General features: G+C 35.4%; 2 protein-coding genes across 2 annotated transcripts in view; one reads left to right on the top strand and one right to left on the bottom strand.

The window, feature by feature from the left end:
* LOC148943113 (ras-specific guanine nucleotide-releasing factor 1-like) overlaps positions 1-11,230 on the bottom strand; it is a 125,412-nt gene extending 114,182 nt beyond the window's left edge. The window contains exon 1 of the mRNA XM_089102440.1: positions 11,017-11,230. Coding sequence (XP_088958566.1) covers positions 11,017-11,230 — 214 coding nt within the window. The remainder of the gene's footprint in view (positions 1-11,016) is intronic.
* Positions 11,231-13,779: 2,549 nt separating this feature from the next.
* Positions 13,780-20,000, top strand: part of LOC148943112 (acidic mammalian chitinase-like) — a 79,222-nt gene continuing 73,001 nt past the window's right edge. Inside the window, exon 1 of the mRNA XM_089102439.1 lies at positions 13,780-13,887. Within this exon, the coding sequence (XP_088958565.1) occupies positions 13,780-13,887 (108 nt within the window). The remainder of the gene's footprint in view (positions 13,888-20,000) is intronic.

The raw sequence follows: 20,000 nt of genomic DNA, 5'->3' as shown, positions 1-20,000 counted from the left end.
AAACAATTCATCGCTAAGATGTTTCTTGCCTAATTGTTTCCATGGCCTGTGGTTATTAATATCGTTTGGAGTTCGACCAAAAGAACTGTTCCCGAGGCAAAGACATTAATGATTTGGATATATTCCTGGAGAATTGTTTCTAGGCGGAAATTTTTAAAGTCTGACAGATGATGTCATTGATTGATTGATCTGTCAAGAAAGGGGAAATTAATTTGTTGTTTCTAAGGGGAATTATTGATTCACGATAGGTGAATTGAGGTCGACAGCACATGTGTTCCAAATTCCCAATCGATTACGCAATCAAGTTCTCGGAAACTGTCAGCATTAGACTAAATTGTAGGTGGCAGCAGGGGTGTCGCGTGGGGTCAATAGGGTCACCTCTACTGGGGCTCCGGATTTCTCATTATTATTTAAAAAACGATCAGAAATTAAATAAAAAAACTAGTTTTTTCAGTTGAAAGTAAGGAGCAACATTAAAACTTAAAATAAACAGAAATTATTACGTATATGAGGGGGTTCGCCCCCTAGTCAATACCTCGCTCTTTACGCTAAAGTTTTTTTTAGTACTTTCAAAAGAGCTATGTATTCTAATTAACCGGCCTTTATTATTATTATTTATTTCTAACCCACTCTGTACAGAGGTACAATACGTGGAGTATCACGAGGAAATACACATAAAATGCAACACAAATCAATATATAAATCAAAGATTACCAATTACAGTGTAACACATAATAATTTAAAAGAAACTAAAACAAAAAAGAAATAACGTGAAAGGAGGGGGAAAAGAGGAAAAGAGAAAAAACTGACAACTTGCAGAGTCTAATAAGCTGTCATAATTATTATCATTATTTGATTTTTACTCACTCTTTACAATTCTAAAATATAGAATGACCAAACAGAGAAAAACAACTAAACAAATAAAAGAAAAAAAAGTTACGACTGAAAAAACCTGATAAGGTGATGGTGCGGAGAAAAAGGGATGCATGCAGTGTTTGAAAGTTTTCTGTGTAGTGCTTCCAGTTTTTCAGTAATATTAGGAACACGAAATTTATTAATAATTACCCGGCTTTTTGTCCAAGTTGGAAGAAACAACAAAAATTTACAAAATCTAAAATAATTAATCCGGATTCTCTTTAATTCATTTTTCTTAAGATGGGGAAATATTTCAGAAGCAAAAAGAATTGAATGGTCACAAAAGTTGAGTAGAGCTTGGCCAACGCAAGTTCATTATATTTACCTCTGTTGGCAACAATCTTAGCATACCCCAATTGAATTTTCTTTTTAATATCGGAGACTGTGCGCTGGCGCAAACTCGGAAGACTATTAGTAATAGAAATACCGAGCCATCAAAGAGAATCTACGAGAGGGATAGTAAAGCCACTACAGTAAAGGGAAGTACTAGAAATGTTACTAAGAGAAAGAAATTTACATTTATCTACATTAAGAGAAAGGCCTATGTCTGAAAAAGAAGTGGCAACAATATTGCAGGTGAAATATTTGAACCATTGCTTCATATTTTAAATTTATGTATTTTCTCAGGTACATTTCCTAAAAGATGGAAAATTGCACGTGTAATACCATTGCATAAAAATGGAGATAAATCTGATACAAATAATTATCGTCCTATTGCAATTTTATCACCATTGTCTAAAGTATTGGAAAAAATTTTAAAAGGAAGGATTACTAATTATCTAGATAAAATAAATTTTTTTACCAAACATCAGTTTGGATTTAGGGCAGGCCATTCGACGGAACAAGCAGTTGCAGCTCTTGTATTAGAAATAAATGACTGCTTAGATAGTAATTATCATGTATCTACTGTTTTTTATGTTGTTAAAAAAGCATTTGACACTTTAAACCATGAAATTCTCTTTGATAAAATGGAAAATTCCGGTATAAGAGGGAAAGGACTAGAAATAATAAGATCATACCTTTATAGACGTAAAATCGTGGTAGATGTTGATGGACATTTGTCTAGTTTAAATGATCTTGAAGATATTGGTGTCCCACAAGGATCGGTATTAGGTCCGCTTTTATTTTTGATGTATATTAATGATCTCCCACGATGTTTGCAGGGAAATAATGATCTTGCAATTTTATTTGCAGATGACACAGCTGTTTCTGTTAAAGCGAAGGATTCATCTACATTGATTCAAAATCTGTTTAACACTGTTAGTTCAGTTAATCGATGGTTTGTTTCTAATTATTTAGTACCGAATTTTAAGAAGACTGAATTTATGGTTTTTGGTCATTCAAAACGTGCTACTAAAAAAATGTCATGTCAGGAGCTTCAAGTTGGTGAGCATAAAATACGTAGAGTTCAATCATATCGTTATTTAGGAGTTTTTATTGATCCCCTTTTGTCATTTCAAACTCATATTGATCATTTAAGGGTGAAACTTTCGCAAAATATTGGGTCTATGTATCGTTTGCAACATGTTTTTCCATTTTCAATTTTAAAAATAATTTATCATTCTTTGATTGCTCCTTATTTAAATTATTGCACAATTATTTATTTAAATACTTTTTGGACGCATATAAAACCCCTACAGATCCTTCAAAATAAAGCAGTGAGAATACTTGGAAATTTTTTACATCGTCCATCAAAACTTAGAGATGCATCGGAAACTGAAACATTATTTCTTTTCTTGAATTTATTAGATCTGAAACATATAAGAGAACTTAATATATCAATATGGCATTTTAAAATACAAGATCCTAGTAGTTATTTTTATGAAAAATCTCTGTTGATTCTGCCCCCTCCTTCGGCTCTTAGGAGTTCTGGAACATATCGAATTCCTTTTGTTAATTGTAAAAGATCTAGATTTTCAATTAGATACCAAATACCATTTATTTCAAATAAATATAGGCTGAAAGATAGAATTCAAATTGAGTCATTTCGGCAAATATCAGTTCTAAGGAAGAAAATATTAAAATTATGTATTGACCTGTGATGGTGGAATAGAAATTTTTTTATTATTATTATTCTTTTTTTTGTTTATATTTGTTACCCATGTTGGGATAGCCTTCCATGCCCCACTTGTCCAGCGTTTGTTTTCTTTATGTTTGTTATTTTTTTTGTTTTTTTATTTAACCAGGTTTTTTTTCTTTCTCTCTTTTGTTATGATGAGGAAATGTTTTTTTTATTTTGTTTGTTTGTTTGTTTGTTTGTTTTTTTTTTTTGTTGTTTTTTTTTTATTATTAATACACAATTTTACGAGCTTTTATCTATGTTGGGGGTATTTGTTTTTTTGTTATTTTGATTTTTTCAAATAAAATCTTCTTATTCTTAAAAAAAAAAAAAAAAAAAAAAAACAAGAAACCATGTTAGATAAACCAGTTTTAGTACGGCTTATAAGAAGCAGATCATCAGCGTAAGCCAGGTATGAAACATCAGAAAAACCGGAGAGATAGGTAGCCGATATCTTTGCCAGAACTCCTGATATACATCAATTAAAAAGGGTCCAAGATAAAACTCCACCTTGCCTTAAACCTCTTTTCAATTTAATAATAGATGCTGGCACAGATTTCAGCCAAAGAAAAGAATTAGAGTACCAGTACCGAAGAAGCAAAATAACCGATAGATTGACACCGCAATCACGAAGAGCAGAAAAAAACTGACTATGACACGCACTATCAAAAGCTTTTGATAGATCTAAGAACAAAGAAATATACTCCTTTCTTTAGAAGAATTTTCAAGGAGCAAAGAAGATAATACATGATGTGCGTGTTGACAACCTAATCCCGGCTCAAATTCAAAATGTTTATCCCTCTCAAGCATATTATTAGTCACAAAAGGTAGTAATACATGCTCAAGAACTTTACTAAAAGTGCAAGAGACAGTAATAGGTCGAAAAGAAGAGCAAATAAAAGGAGAATTTCCCTTCTTTAAAATTGAAGAAACAGTACCACGCAAAAAACTCTCCGGTACACTAGAAGTACAAATACACATCTGGAGAAGTAGGTGTGGATGCTCAATAAGGGGGCAGCAATCTATTAAAAAGGTGAAATCTAGATATACCATCATTATCAACATTATCTGATTTAAGTTTCTTAATGGCTTCAACTACGGATGAAAGAGAAATGGGAACACAAAGACGCTGAGATAGAGGGGTGCAAAAAATAGCAGAAAGAGAATGAGAATATAAAGAATGCACAAGATAATTCATATTAGAAAAAATAGATGAGTAATGTCCATGCCAAGCAGAAGCAGGAAGACAATCACCACTTGGTGTATCTCTTCTAACTGATTCAGAATTAATAACTTTTCCCCATTCTCTGTTTGACACCGGAAAATCCATACCACAATAACACATTGACTTGAGATATTTTTTATACTCACTGCGGGTCTTACGCTGAAGGTCAGATACAATTCCACAAGGCGGTCTATCATATTCATTCCAGACTTTTAACCAAAACTTAGCTTTATTTTGCAAAGTTTTTAAATTAGGATCTAAAGACCAAATAGGTTTTTGCGTACCACGTCTAACACGTTGCAGCGGCACTGCAACTGCCTCGGCATCTTTTAGACATTTAATTATTTGATTATAATAGCAATCCAGGTCCTTTTTGTAATTCACTGGTATAGAGCTCTGAAGCAGATGATAGGGAACCCGTATAGCAGACAGCAGGCTTGTTAGTGTAAACGCATAGAGAGGAACATCAGCTCTCTTCCAATTACTTTTTTCGGACCATTTTGAAGACTAGGGTACTTTACACATACTTGCAGGGTTTAAATTCAGCGTAAGGGAAGTGAAATAGGGAGATGGTCCAAGTCTTTTTCTTCAGCGTGCACAAACACTATTGATGTAGTAATACAAGGTGAGCAAATAATGTGATCAATATTGCTCTTACTGCCTGAATGGTGAATATAAGAATACGGATGAGTTTTGGGTATAATATGATAAGATAGAAGGCAATCTAACAACGAATCACTTCTCACTGATGGGTTATTTGTATCCGTATTGAAGTCACCAATGATCATATAATCTAGAGAAATAGAAAAAAAATTTTCCACTAGAAACTTCAACGTATTACAGGCTTTAGCATATCTAGCCATCGATCTGGAAGAACGGTCATCATAAGGCAGATAAGAATTAATGAAAACTGTAGTGCCCATACGAACAGCCAAAAAAACTCATCCGAGTAAAAAATCACCGGCGAAACCAAATTAGGATTGTGCTTAAAAACCACAAGCTAGCCCGCCGGATGGGCGGCCTCTAGTGGTTCTGGCTGTAGTAAAAAACACATCATGATGAAGGCTCCGACGCAAAACGTTAATGCTAAAGTCTGTAAGAAGATGCTCCTGTAAACAAACCAATTCAAAATCATTGTAGAGCTCATCAATAACGAAGTCCTTATCCTTTGTACCATTCATATTAAGCGATATTAATGAAGACTCCAAAGTCATTGCAAAAAGTGGGAGCGCGACATTAGTTCCTTAGATACAGGGCAGGACAGGCTATAAGAAGCATTATTTTTACCACAGTTAGCACACTTGGGAGCAGCACTACAAGGACTATCCTTAGTAGAAAGATGTGGCCCAGCACATCTGGCACATTTCGGGACATTGCTGGTGCAAGCACTTTGAAAGTGCTCGTGTGATCGGCATTTGAAGCAGCATTTAGGTATTTCTTTAAATACGTGAATTTGAAAAAATTCATATCCAACTTTAATTCCTTCTTTGAAATAAGCAGACTGAGTGAAGGAGTCTTCAAATTCAGGTTTGACTCACATAGTCTGGCCCAGTCAATTTTCACTTATTATATCTTGCAGTTTATTAATAACTGAAAGGTCGACATCAACTGGGAATCCTCTGAGAATCCCAAAAAAGCGCTTGGATAGTACTTTAACTATTGCTCCGGTAATAAAGATCTGAACCGCTGTAAAAAAATCTTCAGTTTCAGATTTATCGGTCTTGACATACCATCTGTCTTTAAAAGGTTTCACGCTACAAACTAATTCACGCTCAGCTATCTGATCGAAAAAAGATTTGCGTTTAATCGGATCAGACAGATCTGAAGGCACTTTAGAGACAATAACTGTCGTATGAGCGTCAATTAATGGGGTAGGTTTCGGAAGTTGAGGAAAATTCAACTGATAATTGTCAAGTTTCCCTGACATTTCAACAACCACTTGTTGTAGCTCATTAAACTTAGAGAGTAAAGAAGTATAAGCATTTTCAGGGAGACATGGCACCTCTGTAGGTTCCTTTATCACAAACATAAGTACAAAAGTGTCGCTACTGTCAAGAGTTCTTAACAGAGAAATAATGTCATTAAATGATTAGAAAGTGCATTGTTCCCCTTACGCACTGGGCAATCCAATTCAGGTGATTCAGGGGTTTGTGATTCAAACAAAATTTGAACTTTAGCGTAAAGAGCGTGGTATTGACTTGGTGGCAAACCCCCTTAATTACGTAATAAAATATACAAATATAGAAGTTCTTTACGCAAGTTAATTCGTAAGTTACGTCAGAACAAAATTTTGAGACAGCTATTTAGCCAAAAAAGTAAAATTAATACGCAAATTTCGGTTTTATTATTCATGTGAGCCAAAATCAAAGCTGCATTAATTCAAAAAAGTTCAGAAATTAAATAAAAAAAAACAAGTTTTTTTAACTGAAAGTAAGGAGTGACATTAAAACTTAAAACGAACAGAAATTATTCTGTGTATGAAAGGGGCTGTCTCCTCCTCAATACCTTGCTCTTTACGCTAGAGTTTGAATATGTCACACAACTTTATTTTTTAAAACAATAAAAAACTTTAGCGTAAAGAGCGAGGTATTGAGGAGGGGACAGTCCCTTTCATATACGGAATAATTTCTGTTTGTTTTATGTTTTAATGTCGCTCCTTACTTTCAGTTAAAAAGAACTTGTTTTTTTTATTTAATATGGTAATAAATTTATCCATCTATCCGTCTATCTATCTATCTATCTATCTAATATTGCGCTACTCAAAATTTTGAGCATCCAGCTATAATCCAGAACTGACAAAGACAAAATAAAAAATGAAATGAATGAACTATAGAGTGAAATTAAATCACGAAACGGGGAGAAAATATTACATAATAAACTAAAGTGATAAAAAACAGAAATTATCATTAATGAATACATTAAATCCAAAACAAACAGGAATAAATTTAGTAACAGATTCAAACTGAAAACAACCCAATTATTATCACAATAAAAGAGTTGGCCATTGCCACACCAACCCACTAAGGGCAACAGTATCATTTAAGCTTTACTTAAATCTAAGCAATGGCTTCAAAACTGCCTGTTGACTTTTTAAAGATCTTATTTAGCAATTTTATATGTTTAAATGAAGTAGAATAATAGGAAAAATGGTGCCAGGAAAATGATTCTTTTAATATATTAAAATAAACTAATTGTTTGAGATGTATTTGTTTGTATATATTACTTTTCTCCCTCTAGAAACCAATTGCAGCTGTTTTTAATGTTATGGTTAAGAATTGTTCAAAGCATATGTGTCATTAGTTTCTATTACATCACAAATAGTAGTCTCGTAAAGCACAAATGGTAGCCCCCCCCCCCCCAAAAAAAATCCTTTGAAATGGCCCCGCTGGTAGCCAACTTTTTTTTGGTGTATCTTCTGTTCTGTTCGTTTGATCTTCCGCTTTATCATTAAATTTAATTTTGCCCGTTTTTGATTTCTTTTTCTTTCTATCCTTTATTTGTTCTTTTTAAGATTGACTTATTATGTGACTGTTTCTCCTTGCTTCAGGTTTTACTATCACAGTTTAGTATTCTTAAAATTCTTTGCTTTTAAAAGCAGTTTTTATTTTAAATTACTTTTGAAAGTAAAATTATGTATTGAATGTTAAACCTGAAGTTAATTATGTCTATTAATCAATCGCTTCTTCCTGGAACTCCAGGAGTGAGCCCCGGCTTCCTATTCCCCCCCTCTAATCTATAACTTCCAACCTCAACGGTCTTTTTTCTCCAACACTAGTTTCCAATTTTACTGTTTCTTCAATTAATTTACACCTTTTCTTTACTTATTTCCTTCCTTTTCCTAGCTTTAATTCTACTTAATATGTTCGTTCAGTATTTCAAGTCAGAATACCTACAAGCTATAACGTAAATATTGAAAATGCTGATACTTAAAAGTCTTATGCCGAGTTATCAATATGCTCCAATCCAAGCAATATATCGATGGAAGCTGACGGAGCATTATTTGGTGACTCTAGCTCCATAACTCTAACTGAACTTATGGCTGTGTATCACTTCTTAGATGAGATCCGCAAACAATTTCTATACATAGGTATCTCTCGTCTGCATACCCCAGCCCATTTTCACTGCCAATGGCTTTAATGTATTACAGGCACAGTATATAAATTATAGGCAGTATGATCTTTCCCTATCTCACTCATTATAAAAACCCGGACCGAAGTGTGAGTGCTCCAGAGAACGTAGAAACATAAGCAACATTAGATCTTTTCACGGGTAGACAAGTCAGATTTCTCTTGAACGCGAAACTTGGCTTCAACGTTGGAACACTAAATTTTGAAGAAACTAATTTTAAATTAATTTATTCCAATACATATATGAAAATTGGTAATTAGTAGTGCAATGTTATTATTAGATGGTTTTAAGAATTAAAAGTAGGTTTCGAGGTCTCAAGTTGGTTTCAAAGGCATTTTGAGAAAGTTTTTGCCAAAATACGTGTTCCAGGGTAATTGGACCGCTGATGGCAGATCACATGAGAGGAGCTGTTTGTACGCGCTAATGGAAGAAGAAGTGGGAGGAGCTGTTTGTGCGCACCGAGAATGAAGAGCCAGATATTATCTGCGGTCAACTTACTGCTCTATCTTTATACTGTTAATAAATAAAAAAAACAAGTTTTTTTAACTGAAAGTAAGGAGCGACATTAAAACTTAAAACGAACAGAAATTATTCCGTATATGAAAGGGGCTGTCCCCTCCTCAACGCCTCGCTCTTTACGCTAAAGTTTTTTATTGTTTAAGAAAACGAGAGTTGTGTGAAAGTCAAACTTTAGCGTAAAGAGCGAGGCACTGAGGAGGGGACAACCCCTTTCATATACGGAATAATTTCTGTTCGTTTTAAGTTGTAATGTCGCTCCTTATTTTCAGTTAAAAAAACTTGTTTTTTTTTATTTAATTTTTGAACGTTTTTGAATAAATGCAGGTTTTAATCTTGGCTCACAGTACATGAATAATTAAAACAAAATTTTCATATTTATTTACTTTTATTTGGTTAAATGGCTTTCTAGAAACTTGTTTAATTTTATTTACAAACGTTTTTATTAGTAGTAAATATACGTAACTTACAAATTAACTTACGTAACGAACTTCTATATTCATATATTTTTAATACGTATATCAGGGGGTTCGCCCCCTAGTCAATACCTTGCTCTTTAAGCGAAAGTTCGAATTTTTTTCCAATTCTTTAAAAATAACCGCTTAATCACGAAAGCCGTTAATTAGAATAAATAGCTCTTATGAAAGTACTAAAAAATCTCTGGCTTAAAGAGTGAGGTATTGACTAGGGGGTGAACCCAATCATATATGTAATATTTTCTGTTCGTTTAAAGTTTTGATGTTGCTGCTGTTGCAGTTGAAAAACTTGTTTTTTTATATTTAATTTCTGATCTTTTTTTAAATAATGCTGGAAAGTCCGGCGTCCCCTTCATAGCAATGTCCTTTCCCCCATGAAAACTTCCTTCATGGAAAGATCCTCCTACATAACCCCCGACCCCCCCCACTACCAGGAAAAATCTCCCCTGAAAACGTCTGTACTGTATACTTCCCAATAACCAATACTATATGTTAACATTGGGTAAAGTTCATAACTTTCAGCCCTCCTCCCTGGAACTTCGGGGGATTAAGTCATCCTAAATGACATACTTATAATATTTTCGAACATGCTGAACAAAATGGCTATCTCAAAATTTTGATCAGGTGACTTTGGGGAAAAAAATGAGCGTGGGAGGGGGCCTAGTTACCCTCCATTTTTTTCGTCACTTAAAAAGGGTACTAGAACTTTTATTGTCCATTCCATTGAGCCCTCACACGATATTCTAGGACCACTGGGTCGATACGATCACCCCTGGGAAAAACAAACAAACAAAAATAATAAAGACGCATCCGTGATCTTTCTTCTGGCGAAAAACGCAAAATTCCACATTTTTGTAGATAGGAGCTTCATACTTCGACACTAGGGTTCTCTTAAACACTAAATATAATGGGGTGATTTTCATTAAGGTTCTATAACTTTTAGGGGGTCTTTCCCCCTTTTTCCGAAAATCACCCAATTTTTTTCCGGCGTTTAACTTTTGATGGGTAGGATTAAACTTGATGAAACTTATATATTTGAAATCAGAAAATAAAATCCGATTCCTTTGATGTATCTATTTGTATCAACTTACCGTTTTCTAGAGTTTCAGTTACCATTGAGCCGGGTCCCAATAACCAATACTAGTACAGTCAATATACGGTTTGACCGAAAACAAATTGCAACCGAAATTATTTTTACACCATTTTGTAGAAAAAACAACAACTGTACAACATAACAAAAGTTGAGAAACCTAGCAGGGTGAAAAATTTGTGTTTTTTAGCGTTTTGTGTTTTATTTTTCGTTTTTAAGCCTAAATTTTCGATTTTCTCAAGGCTTAAAGTTTACTTCATGGGAAACACATTTCTGGTGTAGTGTTATGTTCTGAACTTGAATATTACATCAGATTTAAGATACGGTGAACCAAAAGTGTTTCACATTCATCACCATTCACGAAGTTCGCAATTCTATTATAACATAGTCGTTTGACCACATTTCTTGAGTAGTTTTATGCGATGAACTCGAATATCACATCAGATCAAGGATATGTTCAACCAACAGTGTTTCACATTCATCACCAAAAGGTTTCTTCAAAATAATCAATCATCTCTTAATGTATTAACTGACTAAAATCACAGGTAACAAAAATCACATTGGTAAAAGGCAGGCAACTTTTCAAATGACTTGCGACATTAATCACTGGCGGTGTAGTTTGAAACTTCGTCGTCGAGATCGTCGATGAGATCTTCTGATTTGGGAGAATTATCACATTCTGCTCCCTGACAAGTTTTGCACGCGAGAGTGCAAGACATGCCGTTTCTGACACAAGTGCACCGAGCAGAGATGCAGTTTGAACGGCAGGAACACTTAACAATCTTTAGAAGTTGGAGAGGTGCTGGGGGTAGTTCCGTCATCACAGGGTATAATGTGCCATTTCGGTCCTTCCATACCCACTTTTGAGGATCCAATTCTAGATTACGGTCGTTATTCCAGACGTTTACCTGAAAGTGAACTCTATAGCTGTGAAATGCTTCAGAGTTTGATGTGGGAAGTCGCTGCTCTGGGTGAAAAAAATCTTTTGCTGTGAAGAAATTTCTTTCGAAGAACTGCTTTTAAAGCTCGTTCAGATTTCGCCCCTTCCTTCTACAAAATATTATAAAAACAGCATCTTCTCCGGCTTCCTTGACTTCGATTTTTGTTGCTGCTTCTTCATAAAGACCATGGCAGATGCGCGAAAACTTTCGTCTTCTATCACTTTTTTCAGGGTAAGACCTTTTCTGATGTTGTGGAAACGTGATGTAGAATCACACCCAAGGAAAGCGTAGGCAAAGAGGATCAGACCACATACTTCTTGGCCTAATCTTTTTCTCATTTCATGAACATCCCAGCACCTTCGCTCTTTATTTTTCTTTGGCTCTGGGGCGAAGTACACCTTGTTAGTGGAGACATCACAGTGGTAAAAGAGAAGGACCAGAAGATCCATATCTTCTCCAATAACGGCAGTTACCTTCTGTTTAGCTGATTCGATAGCAGCTTTTACAATAGGCACGTCTGCATCACTGGGTGCTTGGACTACAAAATAGCCTTTTTGCCGGAGATGAACTGCAAGCGCACTAATGAATCTTGACTTGTTTTTCTTGTTCCCGAGAAATTCTTCTTTCTTAACTTTCAGACGCATGTCATTCGTGAAGAAAACCTCGCGACCAATCGTTCGATTACGATACGAATTGGCCATATCTTTGATGGAAGGTTCACTATCATACCCATCGAAAACAACAGTTGCGCCAGGGTACTTCCGCGAAATATACAGAGAGTAGCTCTGTATGATACCCGCATACGTGTCATTTTTTATCCATGGGACTCCGCCGTCAAGTACGTAGTGTGTCCCGTCGTTCAGCACACACGGAATTTCTTTGAGTTTGCATGCAAGTGCAATGGCCTTGGTGAATTCGGCCTTGTTCAGCACTCTCGGCATAAATGAGCTGTCAAACAGAGCAGCGGGATACGAACAAAGTTCATACCGGAAGCACTCTGATTCAGGAAGTCTTGTCCTTTTGGCTAACGCAATGAAGCGTTGGAATAGCAAAGATGGATCCAGTCGCTTGCAAACTCCTCTAGCAGTTTGCTTTGTTGTTATATGGACTGCCGGTTACTTTCTTAGGAAGACAAAATACGTCGCCACTTTTCCAGTCATAGCATCAAGGATTTTTAGCCCGACAGCCTTCGCACAGTCAACGTTTGCAGATTCATATGCAGTCAAACCGGTAGCAATGCTTCTAAGCTGGGTATCCCTTCCAAATGGTGAGCCATTTTCAAAGTACGTGACCATCGCCTGCGTATCCTTGAAGTCTCGTTCTTGTCTGGGGCCTGCGTTATCCTTGTGCTGCTCGCTTGTCCCATAGAGAATTTGCGTCAGATCTTCCATTAGGAGGTTAACAGCAGAGCAGGTTGGGCGTGCTAAAACCCACAGCGACCTCTGGGTTTCGGTCATGCCCGTACCCCTAGTCAGTCCGCCTGCTGTTTTCAACGAGCGCATAAGCTCTTGTTCAATAACTAGATCCGTCGACAAGCCAGCCCAATAGCGATCAGATCGTCTGACGACGTGCATTCCTTGTTGAAATGAACTATGAACAGTAGGATGGGTTTCTTCAAGCTTCACCATCTTCTGAAGGTATATTCGGGACGATTTGGCATAGTTGTTGTGACCACATGCCGCAAGAAAAGGTAGCATTTCAGACACAGACTTTAGGTGTAAGTCCCTAAGCCCCATCCGCTCAGCTTTGATGAAAGAACGAAGTATCCCAACCATATTCATAAGCTGAAACCACAGCTTTGAAGTTCTGTGCTGAGACAGATCAAGTGTCTTCTGGTCGACGAAACCTTTGATCCACTTGAGTGCAGGATTTTCTTCAACCTCCGTCATTGTTGCCTCTCCATTCATTAGCTTGCTGTATAGTGTTTTAAGGTCTGCAACTTCTTTGGTGCCTAACTTTGTTTCAGGTTCTGAACAGGGATCATCGTCAAATAACTCGGAGAGCAGCACGGCATGTAGAGCACTATGAACTAGCAAGAGACCTCGAACAGCTTGTGAAATAGCCTTTCCGCTTAGGAGATGGGGAACAGTGTTTGGGGCATATGCAAGTTCCAGGACTTCGCGGAGACCGGATCCTTCCATTGTGTATCCTATGCATCCAATAAAGCTCATGGTTGTGTGAAACCCACCGAGTTTCAGAACTACTGCTGAGAGATCACTTCCTGGTTCAGAAACCTCAACCATTTTCATAGCTTTCCACCACAATGGCTGATCGAAGGTCACGACTGGGGCGAATCCATGGCGTTTAGCTTGGTCTGCAATGAACATCAAGGTAGAGTACACACAGGTGTCATCACTGGCAGACAGATCAATCATCGGGAGAAATATTACAGACGCTTTCCCCGGATGGTTTCCAACCATGACAGTCTGATGTGTCCCATTCCATCCCGGCCTTGGAGTCTTCAGATACCACGACGAAAGCCAGAGAGTATCGAGACTAGCACTGGGATCCAGTGCAGTGAAGTCAGGAATACAAACGTATCTGATTTTTGAAAGAACACTGTCGTCACATCTGACATGAGGGGGACATTTATCTGACAAAACTGGGACCAAGGGTTCCAACAACGACAATCTTAGAATGTATGGAACTTTCCAAAAATATAGTATTCAGTCGATAGTAGAAGGGCCTTATTGACTCCCACGATGACCACGTGGTTTATGGTTTTCTCAGTGAGAATGAAAAAACAGATGAAATTCTCACTTGGAAAAACATGAATTTTGTCGCATTTATGGTTGTTTTCATGGATGGTTATGTGTGTTGGTCGATTTATTTGATGTTTTTCTCGGATGTCAACATCAAATTATGGATGTTTTATGGTTTTTGTCAGTGAGAATTTGAAAAACATGAATTTTCTCACATTTATGTCTGTTTTCATGGATGTTTTATGGTTTTTGTCAGTGAGAATTTGAAAAACATGAACATTCTCACATTTATGGCTGTCAACAGCAATTCATGTCTGTTTTATGGTTTTCTCAGTGAGAATGAAAAAACAGGAACTTTCTCACTTGGAAAACCATAAACCACGTGGTGCTGTCACGAGTCAGAACACCTGTGCTGTCGACCTCAATTCACCTATCGTGAATCAATAATTCCCCTTAGAAACAACAAATTAATTTTCCCTTTCTTGACAGATCAATCAATCAATGACATCATCTGTCAGACTTTAAAAATTTTCGCCTAGAAACATTTCTCCAGGAATAGATCCAAAATCATTAATGTCTTTGCCACGGAAACAGCTCTACTGGTCGAATTCCAAAGGATATTAATAACCAAAGGCCATGGAAACAATTAGGCAAGAAACATCTTAGCGATGAATTGTTTTAGCGCGCGAGAAGGTTTCATATTAATTTGAAATGCATTAGTACAGAGATGCCAATAACAAAGGAACACGCTGAATTTGCGTTTAGGGATTATTTGGGCGAAACCGTTTTAGACAGGTTATGGAACTATTTCAGCGAAACAAATAGAGACATTTTAAAAGAAGATTTTGGAAGAGGTTTTGAGTGTGGTCGTTATAATACACAAGTTTCATTTGAACAATGTTGTGAGGTCCTCTAACCCAACCCCAAAGGGTTCCAATCCTCCTACCCCAACCCCGAAGGAAGCCCCCGGTCCTCAAAAGCCCCCCCCCCAAGCTCCCAAAGGCCCCCCCGGCCCCCCTCCTCCTCCTCCTCCTCCCACCTCCTCCTCCTCCCTCCTCCTCCTCCTCCCTCCTCCTCCCCCGGCCCCCCTCCTCCTCCCACCTCCTCCTCCTCCTCCTCCTCCTCCTCCCTCCTCCTCCTTCCTCCTCCTCCTTCCTCCTCCTCCTCCCACCTCCTCCTCCTCCTCCCTCCTCCTCCCTCCTCCTCCTCTTCCCACCTCCTCCCTCCTCCTCCTCCTCCCCTCTCCCCCCCCCCCATTCCCTCCCCATTTTTTATACTTTTTTTGTGCATTGAGACACAGAACGACCCCCAGCCCCCCGCCCCACCCCCCTCCAAAGGTCTGATTTTTCAAAGTTCATTTTGAATTTCTTTCATTGAAATGCAAGAGTTGGAATATTTCAGTAGTGTTTGGTTGTGGTATGCAAGAGTTGGAATATTTCAGTGTCACAGTTACATTATCTTGATTTTTATAAGTTCATTTTGAATTTCTTTCGTTGAAATGCAAGAGTTGGAATATTTCAGTAGTGTGATGTTGTAGTTTACCATGTCACAGTTACATTCCCTTAATTTTTCAAAGTTCATTTTGAATTTCTTTCGTTGAAATGCAAGAGTTGGAATATTTCACTAGTGTGATGTTGTAGTTTACCCTGTCACAGTTACATTCCCTTAATTTTTGATAGTCCATTTTGAATTTCTTTCGTTGAAATGCAAGAGTTGGAATATTTCAGTAGTGTTTGGTTGCGGTTTACCATGTCACAGTTACATTCGCTTAATTTTTCATAGTCCATTTTGAATTTATTTCATTTAAATTCTAGAGTTCGAATATATAAGTAGTGTTTGGTTGCGGTTTACCTTGTCACAGTTACATTTTCTTGATTTTTCAAAGTTCATTTTGAATTTCTTTCGTTGAAATGCAAGAGTTGGAATATTTCAGTAGTGTTTTGTAGTTGTTTACCTTGTCACAGTTACATTTTCTTTATTTTTCAAAGTTAATTTTGAATTTCTTTCGTTGAAATGCAAGAGTTGGAATATTTCAGTAGTGTTTGGTTGTGGTTTACCTTGTCACAGTTACATTCACTTAATTTTTCAAAGTTAATTTTGAATTTCTTTCATTGAAATGCAAGAGTTGGAATATTTCAGTAGTGTTTGTTTGTGGTTTACCATGTCACAGTTACATTCACTTAATTTTTCAAAGTTCATTTTTAATTTCTTTCGTTGAAATGCATGAGTTGGAATATTTCACAAGTGTTTGGTTGTTGTTTACCATGTCACAGTTACATTTTCTTGATTTTTCAAAGTTCATTTTGTATTTCTTACATTGAAATACAAGAGTTGGAATATTTCAGTAGTGTTTGGTTGTGGTATACCATTACACAGTTACATCCCCTTAATTTTTCATAGTTCATTTTGAATTTCTTTATTTGAAATGAAAGAGTTGGACTATTTCAGTAGTGTTTGGTTGCGGTTTACCTTGTCACAGTTACATTCCCTTAATTTTTCATAGTACATTTTGAATTTCTTTCGTTGAAATGCAAGAGTTGGAATATTTCAGTAGTGTTTGGTTGTGGTTTACCATGTCACAGTTACATTTTCATTATTTTTCAAAGTTTATTTTGAATTTCTTTCGTTGAAATGCAAGAGTTGGAATATTTCACTAGTGTTTGGTTGTGGTTTACCATGTCACAGTTACATTTTCCTTATTTTTCAAAGTTGATTTTGAATTTCTTTCTTTGAAATGCAAGAGTTGGAATATTTCACTAGTGTTTGGTTGTGGTTTACCTTGTCACAGTTACATTTTCATGATTTTTCAAAGTTAATTTTGAATTTCTTTCATTGAAATGCAAGTGTTGGAATATTTCAGTAGTGTGATGTTGTGGTTTACCTTTGTCACAGTTACATTTTCTTGATTTTTCAAAGTTCATTTTGAATTTCTTTCGTTGAAATGCAAGAGTTGGAATATTTCAGTAGTGTTTGGCTGTGGTTTACCTTGCCACAGTTACATTTTCTTGATTCTTCAAAGTTCTTTTTGAATTTCATTCGTTGAAATGCAAGAGTTGGAATATTTCAGTAGTGTTTGGTTGTGGTTTACCTTGTCATAGCTACATTTTCATGATTTTTCAAAGTTCATATTGAATTTCTTTAGTTGAAATGAAAGAGTTGAAATATTTCAGTAGTGTTTGGTTGTGGTTGACCGTGTCACAGTTACAGTTTCTGGAGTTTTAAAAGTTCATTTAGAATTTCTTTCGTTGAAATGCAAGAGTTGGAATATTTCAATAGTGTTTGAGTATGGTTTAAATTATCAAACTTACATTTTATTAATTTTTCAAGTTCATATTGAATTTATTTCGTTGTGATGCAAGAGATGGAATATTTCAGTAGCGTTTGATTGTGGTTTAACTTGTCACAGTTACATTTTCTTGATTTTTCAAAGTTCATTTTTAATTTCTTTCGTCGAAATGCAAGAGTTGGAATATTTCACTAGTGTTTGGTTGTGGTTTACCTTGTCAAAGTTACATTTTCTTGATTTTTCAAAGTTCATTTTGAATTTCTATCGTTGAAATGCAAGAGTTGGAATATTTCAGTAGTGTTTGGCTGTGGTTTACCTTGTCACAGTTACATTTTCTTGATTTTTCAAAGTTCAATTGAATTTCTTTCATTTAAAAGTAAGAGATGGAATATTTAAGTAGTGTTTGGTTGTGGGTTACCTTGTCACAGTTACATTTTCTTTATTTTTCAAAGTTCATTTGAATTTCTTTCGTTGAAATGCAAGAGTTGGAATATTTCAGTAGTGTTTGCTTGTGGTTTACCTTGTCACAGTTACATTTTCTTGATTTTTCAAAGTTCAATTGAATTTCTTTCATTGAAAAGCAATAGCTGGAATATTTCAGTAGTGTTTGCTTGTGGGTTACCTTGTCACAGTTACATTTTCTTGATTTTTCAAAGTTCATTTTAATTTCTTTAGTTTAAATGCAAGAGTTGGAATATTTCAGTAGTGTTTGCTTGTGGGGTACCTTGTCACAGTTACTTTTTCTTGATTTTTCAAAGTTCATTTCGAATTTCTTTCTTTGAAATGCTAGAGTTGGAATATTTCATAAGTGTTTTTTTGTGGTTTCCATATTCACAGTTACAGTTTATTGATTTTTAAATGGTCATTTTGAATATCTTTCGTTGAAATAAAAGAGTTGGAATATTTCAGTAGTGTTTTCTTGTAGTTTACCCTGTCACAGTTACATTTTCTTGATTTTTCAAAGTTCATTTTGAATTTCTTTCGTTGAAATGCAAGAGTTGGAATATTTCAGTAGTGTTTGGTCGTGGTTTACCTTGTCACAGTTACATTTTCGTGATTTTTCAAAGTTCATTTTGAATTTATTTCTTTTAAATGAACGAGTTTGACTAATTCAGTAGGGTTTGGTCGTGGTTTACCTTGTCACAGTTACATTTTCTTGATTTTTCAAAGCTCATTTCGAATTTCTTTCGTTGAAATGCAAGAGTTGGAATATTTCAGTAGGGTTTGGTCGTGGTTTAACTTGTCAAAGTTACATCTTCTTGATTTTTTAAAGTTAATTTGAATTTCTTTAGCTTTTATGAAAGTGTTGGTATATTTAAGTAGTGGTTGGTTGTGGTTTACCTTGTCACAGTTACATTTTCTTGATTTTTCAAAGTTCATTTTGAATTTCTTTCGTTGAAATGCAAGAGTTGGAATATTTCAGTAGTGTTTGATGGTGGTTTACCGTGTCACAGTTACATTTTCTTGATTTTTCAAAGCTCATTTCGAATTTCTTTCTTTGAAAAGCAATAGTTGGAATATTTAAGTAGTGTTTGGTCGTGGTTTACCTTGTCACAGTTACATTTTCGTGATTTTTTAATGTTCATTTGAATTTCTTTCGTTGAAATGCAAGAGTTGGAATATTTCAGTAGTGTTTGGTTGTTGTTTACCTTGTCACAGTTACATTTTCTTGATTTTTCAAATTTAATTTTGAATTTCTTTATTAGAAATGAACGAGTTGGAATATTTCAGCAGTAGTGTTTGATGGTGGTTTACCTTGTCACAGTTACATTTTATTGATTTTTCAAAGTTCATTTTGAATTTCTTTAATTGAAATGAAAGAGTTGGAATATTTAAGTAGTGTTTGGTTGTGGTTTACCTTGTCACAGTTACATTTTCTTGATTTTTCAAAGTTAATTTTGAATTTATTTCTTTGAAATGCACGAGTTGGAATATTTCAGTAGTGTATGGTTCTGGTATACCTTGTCACAGTTACATTTTCTTGATTTTTCAATGTTCATTTTGAATTTCTTTCGTTTAAATGCAAGAGTTGGAATATTTAAGTAGTGTGTGGTTGTGGTTTACCTTGTCGCAGTTACATTTTCTAGATTTTACAAATTTAATTTGAATTTAATAAATTTAAATGCAATAGTTTGAATATTTCAGTATTGTTTGGTTGTGGTTTACCCTTTAACAGTTACATTTTCTTGATTTTTCAAAGTTCATTTTTAATTTATTTCATTGAAATGAAAGAGTTGGAATATTTCAGTAATGTTTGATTGTGGTTTACCTTGTCACAGTTACATTTTCATGATTTTTCAAAGTTCATTTTGAATTTCTTTCGTTGAAATGCAAGAGTTGGAATATTTCAGTAGTGTATGGTTATGGTATACCTTGTCAAAGTTACATTTTCATGATTTTTCAAAGTTTATTTTGAATTTTTTTCGTTGAAATGCAAGAGTTGGAATATTTCACTAGTGTATGGTCATGGTTTCCCTTGACAAAGTTACATGTTCTTTATTCTTCAATTTTAATTTTGAATTTCTTTCGTTGAAATGCAAGAGTTGGACTATTTCAGTAGTGTTTGGTTGTGGTTTACCTTGTCACAGTTACATTTTCTTGATTTTTTAAAGTACTTTTTGAATTTCTTTTATTGAAATGCAAGAGTTGGAATATTTCAGTA

This window comes from Artemia sp. Qi Xiang Cuo, chromosome 16 (assembly GCF_049724085.1).
Source record: "Artemia sp. Qi Xiang Cuo chromosome 16, ASM4972408v1, whole genome shotgun sequence".
In the NCBI taxonomy this organism is placed as follows: domain Eukaryota; kingdom Metazoa; phylum Arthropoda; class Branchiopoda; order Anostraca; family Artemiidae; genus Artemia; species Artemia sp. Qi Xiang Cuo.
The sequence above is the reverse complement of the archived record's forward strand: the minus strand, read 5'-3'. Positions and strand labels throughout refer to the sequence as shown.